General features: G+C 43.5%; 1 protein-coding gene across 6 annotated transcripts in view; it reads left to right on the top strand.

Moving 5' to 3' along the window:
• RBFOX1 (RNA binding fox-1 homolog 1) overlaps positions 1-22379 on the top strand; it is a 2047095-nt gene that overhangs the window by 1672416 nt on the left and 352300 nt on the right. For 5 of the 6 annotated variants that reach the window (XM_028117531.2, XM_088016933.1, XM_088016935.1 and 2 more), the window contains exon 1: positions 16633-16731. The exons of the other annotated variant lie outside the window; for it this stretch is intronic. In XM_028117531.2, the coding sequence (XP_027973332.2) occupies positions 16633-16731 (99 nt within the window). Of the gene's footprint in view, positions 1-16632; positions 16732-22379 lie in introns of those variants that run through there. 6 annotated transcript variants of the gene reach the window in all.

Below are 22379 nucleotides of genomic sequence, written 5' to 3' on the forward strand. Positions count from 1 at the left end.
CATTAGGAGGTAGAAAGGAATTTTATTTTTATTTCCTTTTTAGTGAAAACATATTACAAATTGCCAACTCATGATATATTCACTTTGAACTTAAAATATCATTTGTTTAAAAAATGCAATAAAACCTGAAATGTACACTAATATTCATTCTGAAGATTAAAGCTGCCAATGAATTATGCAGCTGGGCCAAGGCTGTCTTGTTCTCGGACTAAATTTATCGCATCGAAAGAGAATTATTCTGACCGGGGTTAAAGAGTGGAGACGGTTAAAGTTTGATTGTGTTTTGTGTCTTTTCTTTAAAAAATATCTGGTTATGGTTCTCTTAGGAGCTGGGTTTTAAAATGTAAATACTGATGAGAGGCTGATAAGAAGTCCTATTTTCTCTGATTATAAATGTGACAAAGGTTTCTGGAGACTCTTTTAAAAAAAATGTATATTTTCTTTCCTTTTCTCTTTCTTTTCTTTTTTTTTTTTTAAACATGGACCTTTGGCCATAGGGGACCCCGTGCTGAGGCCTAACCTCTCTGACTTTACAGAGTAAGCCTCAGTGTAATAGAAGTAAATGCTGCATTTCTCTGTACCTAACATGTCACTTGGGCGAAGTGCTACAGTGTCTCTTTGGTAAAGCTGAAATGTGGATTTCTCAAAAATGTCTTGTTTTCAGTTAATGATATTTTCTGCTTTTCACCAGGTGGTCTCTTTGGGGCTTTGTTCTTGAATTCATTTCTCTGTGTGTGCACCGGGCTTTCTATTATTCGTCTATCCAGCAAGCATTTCCTGGGTTCTTGTCAAACTCAGGCCTGAGCCAAGCATTCAGGTAGTGGTGGCCAAGAAGCCCGGCCCTGTCCTGTGGCATTTGTCATCTTCAGGGTAAATGGGTACTCAAAAAACAGAGGAGGGCGCGATGAATGCATCCTATGATAAGGATGACACTAGAGATAAAAAATGAAGTGTTATGGGGAGAGAAGAGAAGGATGGTCTGGCATGGAGATGGGATGAGGGAGTCAGGCTGACTTTAATCAGACCCATTTGCTTAGCTAACAGGCCAAGCATGATGTAAGATGCCAGCTCATCCTAATATTGCCTGGCGTGAACCAGTTGTCCCCCGGAGATGGCTCAGTTCATCTTTCTCAAAAGTGAAACCTCACAAGGAAAGGCAACTTCCGGAAATGGCCAAGCCTTCTATCCCTGTTTCAAAACTAGCCCCTAGTGACTCACAGAAGCTGAAAGGGAAATTGATCATCAGCTCATTATGACCCCCACAGGGTAAGAGCTTTGAGAAACCCATGGGCCTGTTAAGAACCAATCCATGGCAGCAAACAGGGCCATATTAGCAGATGTTGGTGTATTTGCTGGCCCTAGGGATGGCCCTGCATCAGCTGTTGTGAGGGTGTTCGGTTCCCTCCATGGTTGGACCCCATTCAGAGCAGGATGCATCTGCTGTGGAATGTAGCTGACTTTGGAATCCCAGTCCCGAGTTTGATTTATATGACCACAGAGCATAAAGTTGGAGTCCTCCGCAAAGATGAAGAAACACACAGTGTGTCCCTTGACTTTAGTTAGCTGTTCTGTCCCATGCAGGCTTGCCTTCCTTGTAAGATGAGCAATCCCGTGTTTCAGAGAACTTAGGTTACTTCCCTACCTGGGCAAAATAAGGAGCTACTTAGATGCAAGTGTTCAGCCTTCCAGAACGGAGTCCTCCTGCTCCATCTATGAGGATCCTGAGAGTAATAGGGTCATGCCTGCCCCACCCTCCACAGAAGCTGTATCCTCATTCAGTTCTCCTTCATTGCATCTTCTGAAAAGAAGACTCTCACTGCACCAGAAGCGAGAAGGGGTCTTCTCACGCTTTAATCTATATCTGCTCATCCCAAACAATCATTTTACCAAAGTCAAGTTCCTCAAGGTAAAATTTACATAAAGTAAAACTTGCTTTCATAGCATATGGTTCTTCAAGTGTCAAGAAGTGCTTACAGTGATGTAACAACCACCACCATCGGGACCTCAAACATGTGTATCATTCCAGAAGGTTCCCTAGGTTCTATTTGTAGACCCCAGCCTCAGCCCCAGCGATCGCCAATCTCTTTTCTGTCCCCCCAGTTTTGCCTTTTCCAGAACGTCCTTTAAATGGAATCATAAGTAAGTAGGCTTTGAGTTTGACTTTTTTCTCTCAGTATAATGAATCTGAGATTCATCCGTGTGGTTATGTCTATCAATAGTCCATTCTTCCATTTTATTGCTGAGTAGCATTCTATTGTGGATGCACCATAGTTTGTTTATTCAACAGCTGAAGGATATTTTTTTCCCAGTTTTTGCTGATTTTGAAAAAGTTGCTATAAACACTTGTGTACAGGTGTTTCTGTGAATATACATTTTTAGTTCTCTTGGGTAAATACCCTGAAGTGGTGTTGCTGGGTTGAACACCAAGTGTATGTTTAAAGATTTTTCTAGGGGAGATAGTAGACATAGTTGTAGCTTTGATGTTGCTTCCTAAGGGTGACACTTCTTAGCTTTGTGACCTGATGGAGATGGTCTGAGCCTCACTTTTCTGCAACAGAAGAAATGGTAGAATAATAGTTCCTCCATGGGATCAGCGCACTCACTCTCTTTTGGTCCCTCATCCTGGATTACTGCCTGCTTGCACTAGACTTTTCCTTTCCATGGTGCTTCTGTTTCTATTCCCTGAGCTTGCATGTCCTTTTCCACATCTCCGCTGCACTGTTTCCTTTTCTGGAACACTTTGCCACCCACCTTTCTCCTCACCAACTCCTCATCCTTCATTTGCCCAATGAAATGCCACCTCTTCAGAAAAGTCTTCCCTCGCCCTTAATCTAAATCCAGCCCCCTGCTATATATAGTTTCCTTTTTAAAATTTTTGAAACCCTGTTCTTTTCTTTTATAGCATTTACCACAACTGGCCTGATAGAATTAACTGTGTGATTTGTTTTTTTCATGGAAATTTTTATCGAGATCATTGTAGAGTCACACACAGTTGTAGGAAATAATATTGAGAGATTCCATATACCATTTTCCCCAGTGGTAACCTTTGGCAAAATTATAATACAATATCACAACCAGAGTATTGACATGGACATAATCCCCTGAGCTTATTCAGATTTGCCTAGTTATACTTGCATTAATGTGGTGTGTGTGTGTGTTTTGGGAGGGGGAGGTGTATTTAGTTCCATGCATATCTATCGCATGTGTCGATGTACATCCTCCACCACAGTCAAGATCCGGGAGAGTCCCATCTCCAAAGGATTCTTCCCCAGTCCTTTTATAACCATGCCCACCTCCTCCAGTTCCTGACACCTGGAAAGCACTAATCTTAAAATTGAGACACTTCAAAATTGGAATCATATTGTGTATAACCTTTTGGGGTTGACGTTTTTTACTGAGCATTATTCCCTGGAAGTTCATCTAAGCTACTGTGTATCAGTACTTCCTTTTAATTGCTGAGTAATATTTCACAATATGGATGTACCACAGTTTATTTAACTGTTTACCTCTGTTGAAGGGCATCTGGACTGATTCCTATTTTTAGCTGTTATAAATAAAACTGCACATACAGTTATTGGTGTGAACCTGAGTTTCCATTTCTTTGGGATCAGTGCCCAAGAGTAAAATTGTTGGGATGTTAGTTTTATAAGAAACTGATTGATTTTTAAAATCTGTCTCTACCAGTAGACTTTAAGTTCCATCTTAAATAACCTGAGTTTTGTTCATCTGTTTGCTTGTTTGTGTGTCTAATCACTGTATACTGGGAGCATTGCACGACCTTAGAACATAATTCACCACTCTGTTAATACATATATCAATTAAACAAGGAATGAATGAGTGACTGCATGAATACAGATTTTGGCATGGGGATTAAGTAAAACGTATGTAAATCATTTTTAGAATGCTCAGCTTGAAGAAACCTCTGCTATTAGGTAAATGTTTATCACCATCACCATTATGAGATATGACTTTGGCTAAGGGTAACATGCCCCAACTTCCATGCCTTTCTACCTTGATCGTCACAGAATTTCAGAAGTCTAAGTTCTGGCTTCACTTCATTCCCTTAAAGAAAAGCCCATTTCATGATAATGCTCAAAAGTGGCAGGATGAGAATTTGGACATCATACATCAAACAAGAGCCTGTCTGCATAGGTTCAGAGTGAAACTACTTGGCTACTTTCTCTGTTGAAAATGAGTGCAGTCCATGAAGGATAGCAGCCTTTGGAGTGTGAAGATGTGTGGCACTGAACAGGTTAACCTTGTCCCTGGATTCTCATGGTGTACATGTGAAATAAATATTGGGGAAGCTGATGGAGATAGCACAGTGCTTAATAGAGAGAGAAAATTAGTAATTCTCCTTTGCCTGAGGAAAGTGCAGGTCTTCATAATGTCTTGATCTATGTACAAAGAGCTAGTAAAGACAAGCAGTCCTCATAATAAAAATAGAAATGAGGTTTTCCCGACAAAAAATGCCACTGGAATGATGAGCTGTCACACAGGACCTGGAGAGACGAGAAAGAAACTTCTTTGGTGACTATAATTAGGCTAACATGGAGAGCGGCAAGGCTCAGGAGCTATGCGGGGATGCTCTCTGCTTCCTTCTAGAATCACCATCACATTATCTCTAAAGGGCTAGGATGGTAAGGAGGTCAGAGCTCATTCCTGGTTACCGTACCCACATTCTCACCATGATGAGGCTCTGACCTAGCCTGTGATCTAGAGGAGGTGTTTTCACTCTGTACCTTGGGACACTTTAAAAAAAAAGCAAGAAGAAGAAGGAGGAGGAGGAGAAACCTTATTCCTTATTGTGGAAGCACCCCATGTGCATTACAGAAAACTTGGCTAATGCAATTAGCAATAAAAAATAATAAAAATCACCAGTAGTCTCAACACTACTATTAACATTTGGGTGTTTCCTTGAAGCTTTAGAAGTATCTATGTAGACATAGCTTTAAATTAGAAGGTGGTGACAAACTTGGAAGTGGAGAGTATAAATTATAGATATAGATTGACTTAACATACATGGGTTATACCATATAAACTTGGGCTTATATCTTACTCCACGCCAGCCCCCCCCATTTTATAAGCCTTTCTCTGCTTTGTAAGCTATTGTTCCCTAATTGTATTTTCAAAATTGGTTGATATTGTCCCAAAGAAGTGAGCAATAAACTTGTTGTCGGTATGGTTGTTTGACCAAAACTCAAAATCAGATCTCGGCATTTTTGCTGCCTGAGATCCATTTTACACATGCCCTGTGGAAGGAAAGGGGAAAGATAGTCACCTTGCCCTCCTTCAGGCATTGGGTCAAGGCCTGAGCTTTTTCCTACCCTGGCCCAGGTTTCCATGGCAACCGGAGAACCCTGGTGGTTTAAGATGCCCTCAGGGGTCTGGGAGAGGCAGCATCTACCAGAACCATTGTTTGCAATTTTGTAATCCAGTTTAATTTTTGGAGAAAGAACCAACTCTCAGAAAACTCTTATATTGATTGTTCAACTTTCAAACGTTCTACTTTAAAACCCACTTTTAGAAGTGCATTATGCAATAAAGTAGAAGGTGTTAGAGGCAAGGAAATCACACTGACTTGAGTTAGGGCTCGAGTGTATGGATTTAAATGTCACCTATCTTCTCCTACCCTCAGTTTTCTCATCTCTAAAATGGGAGGGGTCAGATTACCTTCTTACTGGGTTTCTGAGTAGATGAATTGTGAAAATGAATGTAAAATACTTGGCATGGCACCTAGCACACAGTAAATGCTCAATGATTCTTAGCTTTGCTATTATTTTCTATGACATTTCTTGGAATTATGTGGATCTGGATAGAACAATGGCTCTGAGGGAAAAAAAAATGTTGGAATGGCTTGGCTGGTGAGAGGCGGGGGTTGGAGAGAGGGAGGGCGGAAGCCTGCTGAGAATCTAAGTGATATTAGAGGAAGTATCAGCACCCTGGAGTTTGGTGTTTTCACTAAAGAGGTCATAAAATATTAACATCCCCCAGAGTTACCCAGAAGAATAGTGGTGTCAGCTCCTGCTTGCTGTACACGAGAGGCTCCTTAGAGATGTCTGTGGCCCAGTTATAAGGGGGGAAAGCAGGGAGAGGCGAGGTGGTAACAGTGATTCCAATTGCTTCCTTAGCTGGAAACACCAGAGTTAAGAGAGAATGGCGGGTTAGTGAACTAGCAACGGGCTGTCCTACAAGAGAAAAAAAAAAGAATGGCTCTGTTTCTTTCCAACTAGAGAGAATGGAGCTGTCTTTCCCACAGAGGCCAGTTTGTATTGCCTTAGCCTTGTGATCCCAACCAACAACCATATCACTATCATTAACACCAACACACGTCCATCATCACCACCATCACCACCACCACTTCCATCATCACCATCACCACTACCACCACCATCATCATCACTTTCATCATCACCACCACCACTTCCACCATCATCATCACCATGATCATCACCACCACCACTTCCATCATCACCGTCATCACGATCACCACCACATCTATCATCACTGTCATCATCACCACCATCATCATCAACACAACCACCATCGTCATGACCACCACTACTTCCATCATCATCACCATCATCATCACCACAACCACTTCCATCATCACCACCACCACCACTTCCATCATCACCATCTCCATCATTAACTACCACCACCACCACCACCATAATCATCATCATGCAGCTATGAAGCTAACATGCACAGTGCATTTCTTAGATGCCAGGGGTTGTACTAAACATTTTATATATATCATCCAATGTTATCCAATTATGAAAAAATGCTTTTTCCATTTATAAATAAGGACCCCATGACCCAGGAAGTTTAAGTAACTTGCCAAAAGTCAGCCAGCTGGTACAAAACAGATCGAAGGTTAGAAACTGGGCAATCTGCCTCCCAGTCCTTACTATATCCACTTTACTATTGAAAAAAAAGCAGTATATGGTTAGATTAAACTCTGTGGCCCCGGAATATGCCCTTTTAATTCATTTTATTTTTCCTGTGAGAAGGAAAACCTATGATCTAAGCCTCACAGTGTCACAAGGCAACCAGTGGTTTTCAAACTTATAAGCATATTTATAACAGTAGTAACCCTTATACAAAGAAATTTACTTGAAACCCCACTTAAAATACAGATGAAAGGGGTAGAGTAGAGATGAATTTTATAAATGCAAATGTGAAATATTTAGTATATAGCCAATCATTGAGAAAAATGAGGCCATTTTGATGAACACCAATATTTAGAATTGGGAGTACAGATACTGACATTGTTTTCAACTAGCCTCATAATCCAATTCACTTCAGTATTTTCATTTGTTGCATAAAATTGAGAAAGTGCTGCTTCACACGTTGATACAGAGTTGCAAAAGGTAATTTTCTAAACCAGGTGACCTGAAACTACCAGGTTAATCTAGGATATGAATTTTAAGTACTGCTTTGTTGATCAGTGTATCTCCTGGGTCAGCACCGTGCTGGGTACAACACATACATTCAAGGCGTAGGTGATGAGTGAGTAAGTGAATAAATGAGCCAGTGAGAATGAAGTAGATCTCAGGAGCATGAAAGTAGAAGAGACTTGTATTGCCATTTCTAAATGTGCTCATGTATTCGTCCAATATTCAAGAAGCATCCACCGCACTAAGCCAGGTGGTGTTCTCAAGTGATGTGGATGCAACGTTGGGGAGGAAAAATAAAGTTCTCATGGAGCAAGTGCATGTCACTGTGCAAAGTTCTCATGGAGCAAGTGCATGTCACTGCATGTTGGCAGGAAATAGTAAACAGACAAGGAACTCACTGTCAACACTGGCTGACCCATTTATATGCAGAGAGCTTACATATCCCCTGTGAGTTCCAATATCCTCCTGGGTAACAGAGTGCTATCAGTATGTACCCAGCACTGCCCCTGTGAAGAATAAAGGGAAACACACCTAGGTACTGCCATCCTCATCTACGTCTTGACACTGCAAAACGTACAAAGATGTATGTTTCATTCTGGGATTATTTAATTACGCACTGGGTATTCTTGGATTTGTACACTCATATCATTAAAGCAGTCAAGCCAAAGAACATATATTTGTAGATGTATTAATATGCACTGGGCATAAGCAATTACAAGACTAGGTATGAGGTGACCAGAATCTGGAAAAAGGGAGGTACATGAAAGAAAGTGCTAGTTATGTAGCAAGACAGGAGGTGCAGTACCAGGTTAAAGCATTTAATATCGTGACCTCAGCAATGGGAGGGGTCAGTGATGTCTTTTGAGCAGAAGTGATGTGTTTGGTTTTGTCTATTTAAAATTTTCCTGTGGAGTCAATGTGGAGTGTGAGTCGGGAGGAACTGAGACCAGGAGCAAAGGAACCAATTAGGGAAGCACTGTTTTTTGTTTTTTGTTTTGTTTTGTTTTGTTTTGTTTTGTGTTTGAATCTAGGCTAAAGAGAATAATGGAACCCTGGGACAGAAGCAATGGAAAATCAAGAGAGGCTTCATAGTTGGAGCTCAGGGAGTTAAAAAATGATGTGATTTGGGAATCAATTGACTATTCAGAGCAACAAAGGGAGGTGTGAAGGGCAAATGTTGATGTTTCAAGGTTAACTAAATGGAAAGGAGGTGCTTGCATTAACAGGCAAGCAAGCCCACAGAGGAAGAGAAGCATGTGCATGTGTTTTGTCTGGGAGGGATGTTAAGACAGCAGCGAGGATAGGATCTTTGTACTGACACATGCAGGAGGCTCTTTGAGGGACATGATCAGTCCTGAGGAGTAGCCTGTGAGGAGAGGTCAGGGTAGCGGTGAGGAGGATTCCATGGAGTCTGATTGCTACAAATCCTTCACGGGTGTGCAAAAAGTAGCGTAGCCATGACGTGATGTGGGTCATGCAAGGTGATGACAATAAAGGGTACACAAGTTAAGAGGCCTAAAAAAGCACAAGATGACACCAGACAAGATCTTGTGTTTATGGAACACATAAGAATTCTGCCACGGAAGCACATAAGAAGGTCTAGCCCGGGAAATATACAGTTTTTCTCATACGTGTACCACTGTGCACAAAGAGTGTTGAATTATTCTATCTGAAACCAGGTGAAAGAAATGCTTTTCTTTTAACAGTGAACACAGGAAATCCTCTGAAAATGGCTTGATACAAACATGGACTAGAAGGGACTCTGCTGAAGGGCGCAGGGGCAGCTGATGACAAGCTTTCAAGGAGCAGAAAAATGTGGGACAAAGAGGTGGGAATGAGAATTTGCTCTCTGGTCCCTTCTGGGCAGAGGAAGAGGAAAAAGGAGTATGGCAGAGAAAGTCTAGAACCAGGAGAGTTGACTCGAAGTCAGTGTGGTAGGATAGCTAAATGACATTTGCAAGGATATGATAAACACCAATCCTTCTAGAACTGTGTTTCTAAGATGAGAATCTCTTCTCCTATTCAGTTTTCCTTGTACTTCCACAGTCTTCTGTCTACTAAACTCCAGCATGCCTTTTTTGAGTGGATGTGTTGCAGAATATGACAAGGGGCTGAGTTTCTTTATGTGTGGGTTCTTGTGATGGAATCCAGAGACAGGGAATAGAAAACCCTGAGCTAGCAGGTCAGATGAGGTTGAAAGAGTGTGAGGTGCCATAAATGGGAATTGTGGTTTGGGGACCAAGACTTGGGATTCCAGAGATTGTGTGTTTGGTGAGATGAGATCTTGAGAACCGGGAAGGTTTTTCTGCTGAGTATCTGATCCATTTGCTATGTATCCTTCTGATTCTTTCAGACTGACCCAGTTTTGTTCTGAGTCCAGACATCCTTCCTAGTTCAGCACCAACAATTAGCAGCCTTTGAAGGTGTACTGATAACACCAGGGACTGAGGATCCCTGTGGTTGCTCTTGCCTGTGTGCCAAGACAGGACCTTGGGTAGGTTAAGGTCAAAAGGGATTATTCCAGAACTTGAGATGTTAGAGGTGAAGTCACTTCTAATAGGAGATTCTTAAGGTGACTCATATTGCATAAAGATAAATATTTTGAGCATTTATGGGGTCAAAGAACCTTGTAGCCAAGCTTATTACAGAGGAAAAATAGAATCTTTTGCAGGCTTTGTTTGCCTTCAGATTTGCTCAAGTTCCATCCAGAAAGTCACAACACAGAGAGTGGGTGGGGTGTGGAGGCTTCCCAAAGTAGACCTTCCCACCCACTTGTTCATTAGGAGAAATCACCACTTAGCTGTTTTTGTCTCTGCCGCCTACTGTCCCTTGTCCCACGCTCTTACATTCTGTCCTATGCACTGGAAACAGACTCCCACCCTCTCAAGTGCCAAACACTGCACTCTCCCTGAGCATCACCTCCTGGAACCTATTATTTCAGGAAGGCTCCTGTGGGAACTTAGGTTATTTGCTTGATCTGGTATTTTTAAATTTGGGATTCTGTCTGGTGTGTCTTGGGTCTCTCTTGAGGAGTGCCAGTTGGCTGCTCTGCTAGAGCATTGTATAACTTGCAACTTTTATCAGAGGCGGTAATAGGAAGGTGTTGGCAAATGAAAGTGTTTTCTTCTTCTTTTTTAAAAAAAGTATCTTTTTATTAATTTTATTTATTTATTTATTTCATATTTATTTATTTTTATTTACTTCTTTATTTAGGAGAGCTTAAGCTAGTTTGTGAGTGAGGTGGGACTTACTCCTCCTGTAATCAAGTAGGGACTAGAAAGCTAGGGAAATTTCATACTCTGAAGTTTGGTGGCCAGGGGGACTGAGAGATTCCTGAAAGAGGAAATCTCGTAGCTCTACAGACATAGAATAATGCTCCAAAGTAGGGCACCTGGGTGGCTCAGATGGTTAAGCATCTACCTTCGGCTCAGGTCATGACCCCCGGGTCCTGGGATCAAGTCCCGCATCGGGCTCCCTGCTCCTTGGGAGCCTGCTTCTCCCTCTGCCTCTCTCTCTCTCTCTCTCTCTGTCTCTCATGAATAAATAAATAAAAATCTTTAATAAAAAAAAATGATGCTCCAGAGTAGGGCTTGTTAGGTTTAGATGTTGCAAACAATGATAAATAAAATGTTGGTGATGACAATGATGATTTTGAAGAAGTGTCTCTACTACTATGGGACAGCATGATGATGGAAAGAATATTTCCTAGCTTTTTTGTTCAATATCCCTGATTGTAAACACTGCCTCCCTCCCTTATTAGCAGGTCCAGTGTATACTCTTGAAGTCTCAGTTCCTTCTTATGTCAACTGGGGCAATGAAAACCCACTTTACAGCTTTTGGGGAAATTCAAAAAACAATATGGTAACCACATTGGCCAGAAGCAGTCTCTTTCATGTGTTACCCTAGTCAGTCCCCAAAAAGTAGCAAAAGACTTGACCTGAAATTTTATGAGATACGGCTGGTGAAGAATTTAGTTGACAAGGACTAGTATCAAAGTTTGTGTTCATCTGATACATTGGCCAGGTTAAATAAATTGTACTCAGAAGACCAGGGCAGAAAGTTGATATCTACACATTTTTGTACAAATGCCATATCATTTGAAAGAATTCTCAGAAAGAAAAAATTGCATTTGGAGTTAGTTGTTTCATAAATAGATTGACTTTGTTGGTCTTGTTTGTGCAATTTTTAGCAAAAAAAAAAAAAAAGAGGAATGTCTATGTCATCAACTAGTCAGGGCCTGAGACTAAAAGTAATCCATAATAATGGTTGCTAGTATGTACTGAGTCGTTGCTAGGTGATAGGCACCGATCTCAGAACTCATGTGTATTACATTATTTTATCATTTAACAACTTAATTAGGAAGCCACAATTATTATCATTCCCTGTTAGAATGAAACTAAGATTTTGAGAGCTTATAACTCTGCAGATATTTAATAGCAGCCATAGAAGCATAAGACAGTGCCAGGACTCCACACCCAAGCAGTGAGACTCCAAAAAATGTACCCCCCACTTCACAGTACGCTGCAGGCCCTCATATGAGCCAGAAAGAGTTCCCAAATACTTCATCACAGCTCTCATATTTCAGGTGGCCTTGAACGAACAGGGCCGCAACCACTATGTCATTGAGGAATCTGGTGATTCCACAAATTCACCCCATCTGACTTTTATTAAGCACCTCCCCCCTTGTGAAAGGCATGTGACTCTGGGGCTCGGGGCACGAAGAATTGAGTGAGATGTTTGGTTTGTTTTGCTGCAGTGAGTCTCTCCGGGGTGAGGAGGGTAGTTATCCAGGCCTAATGAATGTAACTGTCTGTCGGTTGCAAGCGTCTCCACAACGGTGAACATGCATTGTTGATTCTTGGTGTGCCAGCGCCTGTGCTAAGAAGCCCTTTACATTCATTATCTCGGTGGTTCCCAAATGCTGATCCTCGGATTCATCTGATTCCATAATGACATTTTCAACAGACTGCAGCTAAATGAGAAAATTAAGGGCAATTTAGTGAAAATTTTAATAGACCTAAATTTAATCAATTTGAAGGGCTGTCCCTTATTTTGAGATTATGTCCTTCTTACTTTTTGGTATAAAATGCTCTTTCCTTTATGAAATGATGATGATGACAGATGGTGTGTGTGTGTGTGTGCGCGCGTGCGCATGTGTGTGTGTCCTAACTTGGCAAACAGTTTTTAAGTTGTTAATTTCAGGCACTCTCTCCACTGTTGTTAAATTTTTATTGTGATGGTCCATGAATTAGGGAGGAAAAGAACTCTGAGCCTTGCTGCAATTCTGTGAGGGAGCTATTATTAGCCCCATTTTACAGATGAAAAAACGGGCTAGAACATGCCCTGGAATGCAGTCAACACTAAATATCCTCCAAATATTTGAACAAGTAGGTGACTCAAAGTGCTTGTGACAGAGATAAGGTTTTCTGCAGATACTTTAATTCTCACCTTACTGAGGATTGGACTAGGGAGCTGCCCCTATCAAAATGTGGAAGCGAGAATAAAATACTTCTGAGCGACTCCTGGACATCGTCAGGGAGCTAACCCCAGCACAGATAATTACATTTAAGATCAAGAAGTCCTGCTTTCTGTCTAACTGGAATTTTTCTTGCTCTGAGGCATGAAAACCCCCATAGAAGATCCCACTTTAGTGAAATGCGTGCTCTTTTGACAGCCTTAGGAAGTGACAATAAGGATTTATGAAAGAGAGTAAAAACCAAAGTGATTTCTTTTATTCTTTTTAAATAGCTGGCAGATTTGAGGGAAGGAAAAAGTTACAAACACTGTTGTGTGGGTCAAATTAAAACCTGAGCAGCTGCCTTCTGCCTAAGGAACTTTTATTTGAAGATGGCATTGTTCATTGCTGGTTTTCTGGCACTCTCTGCTTCCTACAGGGGATGTGTGACCATTCAATTAAGGGTCCTTGTAGCTGAAAGGCAGGAGGGTGGCCCTTGAATGTGCATGCACTATCTACACCCAAGTGATACTGAGTGCCCAGGGATTCTTTGTAGAGACGGAAAGAGTATTTTCTTCCCCCACTTCTCCCATTTATTGATGTGGAAGAATCATTTGGGGCTAGTGGCATTGATGTGGCTCTTTCCCAGTCTCCGTTGAGATGGAATTCAAATTCAGCATCCCCAGATGCTGCTTGGAAGGCGGGCAGAATTTTGTCATCAAGTGAGCAGTCTGTGCAGACACGGCATTACCTTTTGATTTAGGGTCATCGGATACTCTGTTCCTGATTAACATGCACTGATATTAGCTGTAGAATCTTCCCTGCCTCCTCCTTTGTGCAGTTGCCATGCTGGGGGTGTGCAGGGGTGTGTTTGTCTCTGTGTGCCACGGTGTTTGCACACACTCGTACAGGGACCTTCAGACTCGGTCGTCCAGAGAATGGCTCCATATCATTTTGAGGTGAATTTAGAAGGTCTGGATTCCATTGATTCATTCTGCAGACTTCCGATGTGCCTGACTGGGAAGACCTAGGTTTAAGAAGTCTGAGCCATTATTGCAAAATGGGTCTGTAGGAATCCAGTCATCACTGAGGGTTTTCAACTTTGGAGAGAAAATGGACTGGAAAACCAGTGTTGGCTCCGTGCAGATGAGAACAGTTGTTGGTTCTTTACATAATGTATTTGTTTTTCATTAAACCATTCAGATAAGGTCTTATTAAAGTGCCATGTATTATTTATCGTGTTTCTTATGAAAATGAGCTGAAGGGAAAATTCTGTCCTCTTCTTGGGGCATTTGCAAGCTTTTCCAATGCCAGCAAGAAAAAAAATGCAGGAAAGCAGGGTGAACCCCTGTCAGTAGAACACACTGGAAAGCATGGGAAGGAGAGAGTGGGGAGTGAAAAGGCAGACTCTCTGGCCTTTTATTCCATGTATGCTTTGTGGAGTGGCTTTCTCTTTGATTTTGTGAATTGCAAAATAAAAAATAAATAAAAGACAGGCAGAAAGTAAGAAAAGAAAGACAAGATTGAAACAGTTTATTTGTGAATCAGACCTTGTCCAGTGAATGTGATTTGTTAGACAACATATAGCAAGGATTTTTCAAACTAAACACCACCCCCCAACCTAGCAGCATAAAATACCAGCCGGAAGCCCCCTAACCCCCATAGCAACTCCTGCTTCGGGTGAAACATGCTAGCATTGCCCCCTCTAAATTGATGGACTGTGTGAGTCCTGGAGTGCTGGAGGGACTGGTTTTGCAAAGTGAATAGAAGGAAAAAGGCTGGTCGGGGCCTAGTGTTGGCATAGCAAAGGCTTTAGAGTTTTCAATGGCGTTTCAAAACAGAACAACAAAAAATGGAGCTGTGGAATAATTAATTTCCTTTTCTTCAGAAAGCATTTTGATTAGCCTCAAAGTGAGTTGTGCCTTTCAAGCTGATGGCTCAGTTCAGAAGCTATCCTTTGGCTGAGAGTGAATGGCTCCATGAGCCCCATGGAGGGGTCAGCAGGGATGTCCCCCTGAGGCCATCCCCTGGTCCTGCCCGAGGTGCTCCTTCTTGGGGTGCTCTCATGCCTTTGAGGGTGTGCTCTATCCTGTAGGCCGGTGGCAAGCCCCCAGCCAGGTTTCTTGCAGGGAACCCAAGAATCAAAAAAGATGATGTTCAGACAGCCTCTTGCTCTGAAAAATAAAAAGAAAATCCAATCACTGGGTCAAAATCTATTTCAAAAAATATGGCTACTATTCCTGATCATGATTTTACTGCTGCCAAAAATGTGCTTTTTTTTTTTCCTGTGGGGACCAACGATGCGTTAGAGTCTTAATATTTTCTTTTGATTTGCAGATCACATCCTATTTTATTGCATAAAGACTAACGAAATCTACTAATGAATAATTATTACTTCATAAAATAAAGGGAAGGGGGAGACCCCTCTGCAAGAGCAGCATGCTAATTTGGCCAAGAAGGGCTGGCCAGGCAAGAAAAAATAAAATAAATAAACCATTGTAATTTGCCTGCTGCAGCCCACAGAGTAATGGCTTATCAGACACGGACTTCCCCACCCTGTGCATTTATAATTTGAGAAGAGCAAGGATTCTGGGCCGGAGAAGCCCCCTTGCATTCACGCGGGGCTGGCGTGTTAGTCCAACAGGCTTGACTTCCATGCCAGCCAGGGCGGTTTCCCCATTCAGCGGCTCAGGCTGGTTCGACCGCTAGCCGCTGCCTGCACAGCCAAGGCAGGGCGCAGAGCGAAAGCTGCGCCCCAAAGCCTGGGGGCGCATCACTGCCTCGCCATTCCGCCGGGGGGTGGGGGCCCCCAGAATCCACCCTGCCTCGGGCGCTGCAGCCCTCAGCTCCCCAGCTCCCCGTGTCCCCAGCCTCTGGCGTCGTCTCGGCACTCTTTCGAGGGGGAATCCCATTTCTGTGTTTATTTGCCAACGAGTCGGGCAAACAAACCGCCACCAAAATCTAAGAGTCTGGGTCCCAGCTGGGCAATCGCATTAATTGTCCCCCTTGCCCGGATGCTGGCGATGTGGGGCGCTCTCTCGCTTCCTCACCCGCCCCATGGAGATTTTTAGCAGACACAATTTGAATTTTGGTGAGTCGTTTTAGAGGGGGAAAAAAAAAGGCAGAGGGGAGGGAAAAAAAAAACCCAACCCTGCCCCTGGACCCATTTGACAAATGAGGAGGCACGCAGCATCAGCACCAACGGAGTGAGCCTCAGTGTGAGTCAAAATCTCTCTCTCTCTCTCTCTCTCTCTCTCCTTTCTCCCCTCCCTCTCTCTCGCCCTTAGCTTTCTCCCCCCACCCCCACCCCCCCAGCATCTACAGGAGGGCATCCACCCCCTCCCCCTTCCCCACAAGTTGCCTTTGCCTGTTCTTGTCCTCTTCACGGGGTGGGGGGCGTGGGGTGGGGGCACCGTCCACTTTGCGGGGCATCAGAAAGCAGGCCCAACAAACCGGGAAAAGGGTACAACCACGAAGGCAACAAAATAGTTTCCTGGCCCTCTCGAGTGTCTTAGTTGGAGGCAGATGAACGCCACGATCTAGCAAACCCGAAGGGAAGGAAGCCAGCGAGGAGGGATTGGCGCGCGCGGGTGCGGCGGGGGGAGGGAGAGAGAGAAAGAGAGACAGAAGAGGAGGGACGGCCACCGGGTTTTGACTTAGATAATCAGCAAAATTAAAAAGGAAAAAAAAATCAAAACATTGTAGCGAGCAGGCAAAGAGCGGCGTGATTGCATGCGAGCGTCCCCACTCGTGCTCGGCGGGCGCCAGAGAGACACGATGCAGCATCCTCTGACGGGGGCCACCTGCGTGGCGCTCCCCAACGTGGGCATGTGTCCCCAGCTCTCGTGTGCCTTGACTTTTATGTACTTACAGCAGGTAAGGCGCGCTCTTCCCTCGGTGGCTGCCTCCGGGGCTCAGGCTTGGCGGACTGGGTACCCGCATCGCTGGGCTGCGCTTTGGACCCTGGAGGGGGTTGGGGAGGGGGCTTGTGCTTTCGGACGGGAGGGGTGGATCCGGGCCCCTAGTTCTCTGCGGAGCCCAGACGCCCCACGCCCGGCTGTTTTTGCACCTCTCTAAATACTTCGAATGCCTGATTCTGAGTCTGGGTGCCGGGAGTTTAAAATTGCAAACTGCATTTTCTTTACTTGCATCTCTCATGTGTCTGCGGCCGGTGAGGACCTGAGTCTGAGACCCCTTTGATGCTAAGAGTTTGGATCTTTGTGGAGGCACTCCCATGCCTGGAGTTTTAATTTAGGCGTTTTAATAGGGAGTGAAAAGACATGTATATATGTTTGTGTGCTCAGTATTTTTGTTTTCTCAAGTTTGTCTGGGTTGTGCTTTATTCAGTCCGCTTGGGATCTGAGCCTTTGGGTTTCTGGAGCGTGTCAGCCCTGGAATCTGCCTCCAAACTCACTGGCCATGCTGTGATGAAGGCAGTGGTTTAGGATGCTGTCTTTGTTGGCATGTGTAAAGGTTTTTGTTTTTGTTTTTTGTTTTCTCTCCCCTCCTCCACTCCCCCTTAATGGTCTTGTTAAGGGATTCTGTGTTTGTTTTATTTTCCATCCTGTGTACATATCAGAACCTTTCATTGTGTTTCTCTTGGTCTTTCTCTGGGTGTTTCCCTCGGACCCTCTCTGTCTCTCGCTCTTTACTAGTAGGGCTGCTGCCTAAGTTGGTTGCTGGGCTTGGGAAACAGCTCCACATCGCCTGGTGGGGGGACAAGCCCAGCTCTCTGGCTCTGGGCAGAGGCTGTCCCTGTGAACTGGCAGGGTTAGAAAGATTTTGTCACGCAGGTAGAATCCTGTTCCCTTCCCTGGATCACCGTCTTGCTCTGTGAAGAGTTAACAGTGGTTGTAGTCATTTTATCTGTTTTTCAATTGACTCCTTTCAAGAGTACCATTTTTAACTGTGTGTGGTCGTAGCTGACAAAACTTCCTTTACAAGTGTTCGGAGGGGCCTCCTTCTCCAAAGACCCTCAATTTCAATCTGTGTTGTAGGAATATATGTATCATAAAATGTCAAAATTCTGTTTTGAACATTTGGGTAATTTATTATCAAGTTGGTTGCCTCCAGAAAATGTTCCTAAGGCATATTTTCTGTTGGAAGTCTTTTTGAGAACAGCCTTTTCTTTTCGTTGTTTTAATATCTTAGGAACAAATTGGTTTATCCTTTTAAATATTGTTTTATTCCATTTGTCATTAAATAAATTGTGCCAGAAAACATCTCCCAAGTGCCTACTGGTAACATATTATATGATTCATCTGCTTCTACCATCTCTGTACCTTTGCTGTGAATGCCTCTGTGTGTGTGTGTGTATGTGTGTGTGTTTTACACCAGTTACCCACCAGAAGAGTATCCTAATGAGCATTTCTACAGAGGCTAAGCCTCAGTTGAATTTAATCAAATTATTAATATGAGTTGATCTTTTGCCTCCTCTATTCACTTCTTTCATGTTATTTATTAATTAATTTGAACAGCATTACTTAACAAGTACAGTGCTATAGGTATTCAGTGTTCTCACTGTTTCTTTGTGCATTATTCTTTTTAATAAATTGATGTTTCATCCTTCTAGATTGTTAAAGTAGCTTGCTCATTTAGGCACAACTTAGGATAGAAGGCAATGAGTTTGAGTGAGAGGTTATTCTTGCCATGAAAAGGACAAGTCTGTGGGATAAATGCAGGCGTCCTCAGCATCCGCCAGGCAGTCTCTTCTAGGAGGGAAAACACTCCTGCCCTGGGAAGGGGAGGCTCAAAGGGAACGTTGGCAGCCATAACAAATATTTAGAAGTGACTAAAGCAGCATCGTGCTTCCATATGAAGATAGATGGAGGTGGGTTTTGAAATGTGCTTTGGGATGCACCCCCCCCCAGAAAGGGCTTGTAAGGGTTTCATCGAAAGTGTTGATAAGAGGAGGCTGTGACACAGCCTCAGAATGCGGTGTGCGTGCATGTGTGTGTGTGTGTGTGTGTGCACGTATGTATTTTTTCTGAGTTTCACTAAATGCCTAAAGTATAGTACAGGAAGACAATTATTTTTTGCCTCTCTGTTTGAGAATTGGTTTTCCAGCCACACCTCCCACCCTGCCTAAGGCTCATGGTCAGGGTGGGAGAGCCATACCTTCAGGTCATCTCTACTACCCGGTGCTGCCATGTTTGTGTAGAAGTCCCCTGTCATTGCTTTTATGTAGCAGTCCGGACAACTGGCTGATGAAGGGTGTGAAATAGTTCACTTCAGTCCCCACAGACCACTTACTGATACCATCTATACGTCTTCTATCCAAACATCACCATTGTATTTGCTATCTGCTGTTCATCTATAGCGATCTCTTTGGGCTAGAGATCGTATGTCTATTTAATTTTGAGGGCTAATGTGTACTCTCAGAGTATGCTGATCAAATGGATGAATCAGGCACCATCTCTGATAAATAACATCTTCATTAGAAACATTTTATTTTATTATTGTTTAGAAGTAAACCTCTTTCTCTGGAGTCTTCATCATTTCAGATCCCCAGTTACATAAGGAAATAATTAAAACACAACGATCGTATTTTGGAGGCTTTATCATTCTGTTTTATAAATGCACACACTCTGATCAGGAGCCACCGAGTCTTCACTGAAATGTATTCTCCCAGAATGAAGTTCATACAGCACTTGTTTCTCATCCAATATCTAAGGAAAACCCCTTCATCATTTTCTTTCTTTGACTCAGCCATGACATCCAGCCTTTCTTCCTACACTCTCCCGGATTTGTTCCTGAGACAGTTCATAAAAACAAAAATCAGTTGGGATACCCCAACACCTGAGTCTACTGTGAATGACCAAGTGAGAATGACATAACCCTTTTGCCGCAAAGAACTTATTTATTCAGACCAAGGAAGAGGCAACTGCGGTGTTTAAATTCTTTGACTGATTCCATTTCATTTATTTATATTCCCCAGTAACTCTGCTTTAGATAGATATTTCCCTACAGTTACGATTTCTTTCTTTTTTTAAAATCTTTCTCCTCTCTCTTAACATCAGAGATGGTACCACAGTTTGGAATTGCAAGATGGGGTAGATATCAAATCCAACGATACCGTCATGTGCATATGTACAGGGGTACATAGGTACACATGTGTATCTACACATCCATCTACCCTAGTATATAACATCTATCTCATGGTTGTAGACCATTCTCAGGTGGAAGGGACAGGTAAGCTCTGGAGCATCTGGCTTCAATCTTGCTGTCCAGGGAAAGTCCCTGCTTCAGCCTCCGTTCTTGATACACTGCAGTGGTTTACTGGGTGTCTCCTTTGATGGCAAATCTTCCCCCATGTGAGAAGAACTGCAAGCCCCCATATCCCTACTATGGAATCTTCCCAGAGTTCCAAAGCAGGTACCCATTTAAACGTCCTTGCTTTGAGGGGAAATTCTGAATACAGATTCCAAATTTGGGGGATTTCTACAAGCTAGGTCAAAAAGCAGTGTGTTTTGTTTTTCACAGAGAAACAGAAAACAACCACACACACACACACACACACACACACACACACACACACACACCCCCCACAGAACTCTAGAGATGCTTTCCTATCCTAAGTCACAGGGAGCCACACCAAAGAGCATCCATCACATGGTAGGGAAGACAAGGCTATGGACAGAGCGGACAAGGTTTGTTTTCTGACGCACGGTGCCGTGTCAGATCTCCTCCAGAGCTGTGATTCACACTGAATTCTAACTCCCTGAAAGAGGGTAAGTAACATATTAACTTAGTTTTCCCTATTTCTACACCACCATCAGTGTCTCCCAGTCCTGTTCAAAGAAAGCTTCTCATCTGTCAAATCTTATTCACTCAGAGCCTTTTTTATCTGCCTAAATTTAAAAACAAGTCAAATGCTTAAAATCCACATTAAAAGGGGGGGAAAAGGGCCTTTAAAGTGGGTTATGCCACTGTCAATATCCGAAGATTGGTAATTTTTCCCACTTAATGATGATCCATGTGGTTTGTTTTAAATAGTGAAGTGGTTTGTACAAAGGGTAATTCCTGGTAAATGAAGCCATTGCTCACTGTGGACATCTTCAGATCGAAAGCAATTGAACTGAAACCTGCATATCAACCCTTTCTGTCTTTAATTAGAAAGTGGTTCTCAGAGCAGAATCAAGGGAAGGTGGGCTCTGGGAGTAAGGCTGGAGGAGAGGGGATGACCCCCTCGCACCAGCCATGGTTATCAATTTGGGAAGCGTTAGGTGGGCCATAACAATTATGGCTGTGTGGAAAAGTTCAATTCTCATTCCAGTTACTTACCTTGCGCTGCTCTGTCTGATGATTTATAGGGGGCCAAATGGCATTTTATCACCTTCTTTCTTCTTGGCTTAATCCCTTGTTGATTTATTAGATTGTGCTGTGGATTGGGGCCAGTCAATAGTGTCAATAACGCAGAAAAGAATTAGGATAGATTATCTTCATGTCTGAATTGTTTAAGGAATTTAAGTGGCCAGAATGAGCACACTTCTAGGCCTGGGTGACTGGTAGAACACAGATCCTTATGTCTCTTTCCGGAGAGATCCTATGTCATAATTTGGCAAGGTAACCAATCCTCCTGATTGCCCTGATTTTTCCCACAAAGGGGAGAAGGGCTGACCTGTGGGGGCTCTCGTTAAGCCTGGCAAGGCCCTCATCTCAGGTGGGCTGGCTGGCCTTCCTACTGTGCTTCTCCCATTTCGGGGAACCTACGGGCGCCGGGGAGGGGGAGGGGCGGTGTTAGGCGCAGGGTTACTTGGGTCGCCTCTGCCTTAAGATTATTTAATCCGACACTTGCTAGTGGAAACTGTAAGCATCTGCTAGCCCGCCGACCCGAGTCCTGCACCGTTCGGCAGTTCTGCCTGCCATTTCGCGGCGGTTTCCGCGTGAGAACGTACAAACGTTGCTTTTCTGCCTTTGCCCGAGTGGAGGAAGCCCGAGCTATTAGCGCTCACGCGCCATCTGTTTTCCTTACAGCTGGCCCTTGAGTAATTGTCCAGTAGCTGATGGACTGAGGGTAGACAATCTTTTTTAGGGTTTTCTGATTCATTTAACCAGGCCGTCTGCCCCAAGAGGAAACATAATGCTTGTTTATTCATAGTGGCCGGGTAAAAACAGTGTAGTTTGTCAGGCAAATAATAGTCTTCTGGAAGAGAAAGAAATTGCAGCATTGTAAACAAAATCAGGTTGGTGCGTCGTTGCCTAAGGGGGCTGGGTGATGCGCCGGAGATGTCATCCCGTGAATGAGGCAGAGCTGACAAAGCGTGGGCGTAATTGCCCCTTCTGCAGAGACCTTTTTAATGGACGAGGAGAGGTGTCCCAGTGTGCTGTTTAATTCAATTAAGGAAAGCAAAGAAAGTTCCATTCATCAATAAAGTTTCCTATTTCCGGGAGCTCCCCGTGAGAACTTTGCCCGGCTGAGCCCTGGCCTGTGGCTGTCTGCATGATGCCCCGACCCCATTGAGAGAGGCTGTGTCAGACAGGGTCAGCTCGCAGGCACAATAGCTCAGGAGGGCCCCCGCCCT

The sequence above is a fragment of the Eumetopias jubatus genome, unplaced genomic scaffold (assembly GCF_037043125.1).
Source record: "Eumetopias jubatus isolate StellerSeaLion01/CBP00866 unplaced genomic scaffold, mEumJub1_p1.0 scaffold_12, whole genome shotgun sequence".
Taxonomy (NCBI): Eukaryota; Metazoa; Chordata; class Mammalia; order Carnivora; family Otariidae; genus Eumetopias; species Eumetopias jubatus.